General features: G+C 39.4%; 1 protein-coding gene across 1 annotated transcript in view; it reads right to left on the bottom strand.

The window, feature by feature from the left end:
• Window positions 1-1,940: 1,940 nt before the first annotated feature.
• ELOVL6 (ELOVL fatty acid elongase 6) overlaps window positions 1,941-6,000 on the bottom strand; it is a 129,100-nt gene continuing 125,040 nt past the window's right edge. Inside the window, exon 5 of the mRNA XM_016209465.2 lies at window positions 1,941-4,322. Coding sequence (XP_016064951.1) covers window positions 3,898-4,322 — 425 coding nt within the window. The 3' untranslated portion in view covers window positions 1,941-3,897. The remainder of the gene's footprint in view (window positions 4,323-6,000) is intronic.

Here is a 6,000-nt window from a genome sequence, read left to right as displayed (position 1 = left end):
GTATATAAATAAAGAGAGAACAGCTTTTAAAAGTTACAGGAGACGATGGCTCACAGCTGGAACACAGGCTCTACTATCATCCGGACTGATAAAAAAAAAAAAAAACTTCTTAAAAACAAAGAGAATGGACTACCAGAAAGTTCTGGGCTTTCCTCCTGAAATTTTCAAACAATTGTACTTTTCAGGATGGAAACTTCTGCAGAGAAATAAGGGTCTAAAAGAGACAGACACGGGCCATGCCCTGAAGTCTGGGAGGCAAAGTCTGTTTGATTTCCACCCTCCTAACAACTCTCTCGAATCAGCATGTGGCCAACGCAACAACTGTGCGAAAGGATCATTAGCTAAACTGGAAGAAAGCCCAGTTGTGTGGGAGCTGATGCAGTCCTGTGACACATAGAGTTGCTGCGGGGAGGCTGTTCTACCACAATAAAGAAAGGATAGTAACCCGAGCACGTTCTCTCCCCCAGGTAATTCAGCAGTCTGGGAATGAGGCCAGACTTCTGGAATATTCTACTCCAGTGTAATTGACTTCAGGAGATTTGTTGCTCTGATGCAACAGCTTTTATCTCATCATGAAGATACCACATCTGATTTTTAAATTCTGTGGGTCTCTTTCCTAGAAGTGTTCTCCCATTTACTTTGACAAAAACCCACTCAAATGAAGTTTGACTCCGTCCAGAGCTACATTAGCAGAAAGGTGATGTGACGGACATATAATCAATCTGTTCCCCTTCAGCAGTAGTAGCTATGTATCGTCCCTCCCCTAATTTTTGTAATGGAGTGTGATTGAAGGATGGGGTAAATTACCCGGAATAATCACCTCAATATGATTCATTTGGTACTTTGGCCTGGCACCGGATATGGATAGTAGTTGCTTTTCTCATTAGTAAAGCTAGAAGGTCTAGATTAAAAACCTCCTGCTCTACAAATAGAGCACTTTCTCATTGCAAACTCATAGGCTTGGGTTGATGTTCAGACCTATGTATCAAATTGCATGTACTTATATATGAAGAATTTGGTGTTTTTTTCCAATGCAGGAAAGTTTTCACCATACTGTAGTTGGAATGCAGTGAAAAAGTCTTCAATAGAAAGAGAATCGATTGCAGCATAGTGAGGCAGCTATAAAAACTTGCCTGCCCAAGTTTTTCTGGAATGTTAACTGACAGCAGGATAATCTATGTGGCAGTTGATTCTCTGGTAGGTTTCAGATTTGTCATGGGGCCAGTGGTCCAGCCTCCTACCTTGATATAATTAAGCAGTTAAGCTAAGATGTTAAAAACATTATACTAAACCTGTAATACCAGATTTTTTTTTAACATGTGTTTTTTTGTCTCCCATGATAAACATCAGAAATGCCTTTAGATGTATTTAGCTAATTTTAAAACTATCAGGTATTCAACCTGTAAACGAAAATTCTAGATTTTTTCACAAGTGAACACCAGTGTGAACCTGCATCAAAATGAAAGTGCTTGGGAATCACTTAGAGTCTATGCTCACTTCTTTATTCTATCTAACCTGCATTAAAGGATCAATGATAAATCAATAGTCAAGTAATTAAATCAAATCAACCAGATGAGCTTTAACTGGTCCTTCAATTAAACTCGTCAGCTGTTATTTGACCTTTCCCCTATTTTAATTATTTTGCTTATTTTCTGTAATAAGAAAAAAAGCTTATTGCACAGTATCATGTATTTTCAAAGCTCAAAATAACATTATTTGCATCATAAGGACCTATTTGTTGTTACGACAGGACCTATCTTTTCAGCTCATGTCAGCTTTTGCCAATAGTAACACATTCTTCCCTTAATTGTTTCTCATCTATGAACCAATGTCAAGACATCAGACTGTTCATAATAATTTAACACAGATGTAACAGCTTCCTTCCCTGCATACGCCCCGCCCCCAACCTCAGTCTATAGGCATGACTTGGTTTGCATGGATTCTTTGTTCATTTTTCAAACCATTCACACAGAATGGAATAAAACTTTATTCTTTTAAATTCCACACATAAACGAGATGCTGAAAAAGCCCTTGTCATCTCTGACAGAGAAGCAGAGCAGCTCTGTTTCATGAATGACAGCACAATTAAAGCTAAAATAATATAAAAATAATTTGAAAAAATCCCTTTGACTGTACACTCTCAAGTAAAGCAAGAAAGATAAACAACAGTTTCTTTTCTGCTAGCCAGAAAATGTTTCTATCCATTTGGGCTTTGCAGTTCAGTGTACTCCACATCTGTGTGCATACATGTGTGGCTATGCGTGTATAATCTATGCAGTGTAGTAACCCCTAATTTTTTCAACTAGTTTGTCTAATCATTAAGCTACTTAACCAATTAGAATACTATTATATCACATTGAACAACTTTACATAATTGCTTCTTTGAAATACTAGGAATGTTTACACATTTATTTGGCTTGTAAAGGACTGAAATATTACCAATAATATATTAACTAGCTTTTTGTTTTGAAAGAATATGGCTCTTAATAAATTGACTTTCTGAGTTCCAGCACGAAAAAAGTCCCTTTAAAAAAAAATTTCTGAAGCTGACTTGAAGCAGAAAGAATGTCTTCTGATTTGGCCAAAAATATGACTTGTATTTTGTATCATTTAAATTTTGAAGGATAAGTCTATAGGGGGCCCTTGGTTGTCAACTGTTCCAGCCAGACTTCCCATGAAGTGTTTGCTGAAGTATCTCCACTTGACCAGCAGAGGGCACTTTACACACCTCTACATCGCTTAGGGAGCAAATGCAGATGATGCAGAAACACAGTGTTCAACCAATATCAGGAAGAGCCCTGCAGATTTCTTTTTGAAATTCACAAAAATATAGAAAATATGGACTGTACCACAAGCTTTCATGTGGAAAGTTATGAGTACTCGTGAAGTCAAATAGGGAGGGGAACACATTGTATGGATCTTCGGCTCACTTCTCTTCCCTGTTTTTTCCCTTCCCCAGCTGAAGAATGGTACTGGGTTGAACCTTTTTACATGGAGAACAGAATCCATTTTCAAATCACTCACTTGAGTCTTATCTTTTCTATCCCATATTTACTCTTCTTTTCAAAAGCCCAGGGCACCCGAGCCAAGGATAATGCTTCATATCTCAGAGTAGAAATTACTGTTAGAACGATCAGAGAAGCTCTGAGATGGAGCTGCTCCTTCCGGCACTGAGCTGCATGGTCCCCAACCTCCCAGGAAGAACCTGGGGGAAACACTGCGCCCCGTTTGGTCTTGGCAAACTCATTAGCCTGAGGCTGTGCTGTTAAGGGAGAAACACCAGTTGAAATATACTTGTCTACATCCGTTTCCATAAGAGGTGATTAAGACATCTTTTCTCGTGGGAGCTACAGCTGCTAACCTTTCTTAAAAAGGCTTCAATTTTTGCAAAAGCATGAATGTTCTAGATATACACCCTGTGTCTCTTCCATTTTTACTTATTCTATTGGCTCGTTTAGTGTGAAAAAGATTAGAAAGGATTGTGTGTGCATGTGCTCGCACAGTTTTTAAGTAAACTTCTTTCATCCTTAGAGAAATATAACACTTTCTAAATATTTTTCAGTGTTAATAGCCTTTGTTTGCCTTCTCTCTCTCTCTCTCTCTCTGCCCCTGGCTCACTTTTGCTCTCACTTGTCCTAAAGTTGACAGATAAAGAGGGGATGGAGTCTTCTAGCAGCGGTCCTTTTGAGATCGAGAAGCCCTCAGTGAGTCCTCACCCAAAAAGGATCATAAACTTACTGGGTAAAGTCAACCTAATTATCCCTAAGCTGCCTTGGGTTTTGTGTTTGCTCATGTGTTTTGTTTTAGCTGCACCATGTGTGATTCCTTGTGCCATTTTCTTTTGTCTGTTATTTTTCTTGATGACCCTGAGCTATGGCTTCCTCCTCAGTTCCCACACTACTCAGCCTTCGTGGTCTTCCTCATCTTGCCGATGTAGGCCTCAAAGAAGAAGTGGCAGAAGAGCACAAGGTAGCTGAGGTACATGAGTGAGGACCAGAAGATGTTCTGAAAGTGAGAGTGACACTTGTCATGCTGCATCCAGTAGAAGACCAGGTAGTTAACGACACAGCCCATCAGCATCTGAGTGATCTGCGACAAGGTGATGAACATGGCAAACTTCCGGGAGACTCGGAAACCCGCCGCTCGCAAGGCATAGTAGGAGTACATCACGGCGTGCACACCATAGTTCATAGTCATGAACCAACCACCCCCGGCAACCATGTCCTTGTAGGAGTACCAGGAGTACAGGAGCACAGTGATGTGGTGGTACCAGTGCAGGAAGATCAGCTTCTGCTTCCTCAGGATGATGAATATTGTATCTCCTGCAAGACAAATGAGAGAAAGACTGGACATGAGCCCCTGGACCACGACATGGTGATAGTTGATATTTTTGCATGAAAAGTAGATTATCTTGAACTAGCTCTTGAGAGTGAGATGGACTGGGTTAGAATCCTGGACTGATATTTACTACCTGTGACCCTGGGCAAGTTATTTATTCCCACTGTTTTTCAATTTCCTCATCTGTAAAATGGTGATAATAATAGTAGCTTGGAATTGTCTGAGGATTATATGGATTATCAACAGGCCCTCTAAACACATCGTAAAAACCCAATAAATGTTACTTTTAGAAAGGTGTTTTGCATTAAACCTTACTAATTTTTGATCTGGAAGGGACGTTAGTAAGCATGTTGCCTGAGTTCCAACTCCACCATACATTTTAGGAAACATCACCTGGAAGAGCCAAGTGACTTAGATCAGTTACCAATCAAGAGAAACAGATTAGAATTTAAGTGCCCAGCACAATGTTCTTAGGCCTCTCTAGAGCAGTGAACTGATTTTCTTTGGTACGCAGAAAAGTAAAATTTAAGCAAAAGGCAAAAGCAGAGAAAGAGAACAAAGGTCATCTTCTACCATATTTGCCGAAGAGGGCAACAGGAATATTTTATTAGAGCAATGAATCAAGTGATAAAAAACTGAGATTGACATACATTTTTAAGGAGTTAACTTTGAAATAGCTCTCTAGAGCTATCAAAAATTTTATAAACATTATCCCCTTGAAGAAAAAGATCACTGTTTCTAAGGTAGGGAGTTTATATTATAGAAGCTGGAATTTTGCTCAGGTACGTAGATGCTATATATTTGCAATGATTCCCTGAGAAGTCCAGGAATCCTGAAAAATATACTGTAGAACACATGTAAAAATGGATAAATAACAAATACACTTTTAGTGTTATGTAATGACCTTCTTTGTCTCTTGTTATGGTCTTTATTTTGAAGTCTATTTTGTCAGAAATAAGTATTGCTACTCCAGCTTTTTTTTTCATTTCCATTTGCATGGAATATTTTTTTCCATCCCTTCACTTTCAGCCTGTGTGAATCTTTTGCCCTCAGGTGGGTCTCTTGTAGACAGCATATACATGGGACATGTTTTCTAATGAGTGGGGAGAGATTAACCAAAGAATATATATGCATATATGCATAACCCATGGACACAGACAATAGTGTGGTGAAGGCCTGGGGCGGGGAGTGGGTGCGGGTGGAAGAGGTCAATGGGGAAAAAAGGAACATCTGTAATACTTTCAACAACAACAACAAAAAGAACAGATACACCCAATTCCATTAACAAGTACCCAAAGAAGGGAAGAGACATTGGAATGTGGGACAGAAAGAGGGTTCATGCAGTCAAATGCTTCACTCTCTTTCTATCCCTATGCTTCTCAAGACATGGTGAAAACCAACATCCTCATGACCTGTGGTGAACTCAAACTTGACCTCTTTTTGTACAACAAGGAGAACTAGGTGGCCTTTCTTCTTATTCTGAAATTTAATTAAGCACAAAGGTAATTAGTACCTATAGTTGTGCTATACCTCATACTTCAAGGGTGCCCTAAAACTTGTGGCACAAAAGAATGCTGGACCTTGGAAAGGTGGCCGTGGTTAGAGTAACACAGGCGGTGCCCCATTCCATTCAGCAGGAGATATTAGTTTCCCCACTGAATT

Source organism: Miniopterus natalensis, chromosome 1 (genome assembly GCF_054644295.1).
Source record: "Miniopterus natalensis isolate mMinNat1 chromosome 1, mMinNat1.hap1, whole genome shotgun sequence".
NCBI lineage: Eukaryota > Metazoa > Chordata > Mammalia > Chiroptera > Miniopteridae > Miniopterus > Miniopterus natalensis.
Note: the sequence above shows the minus strand (reverse complement) of the source record. Positions and strands in the feature narration are given on the sequence as shown.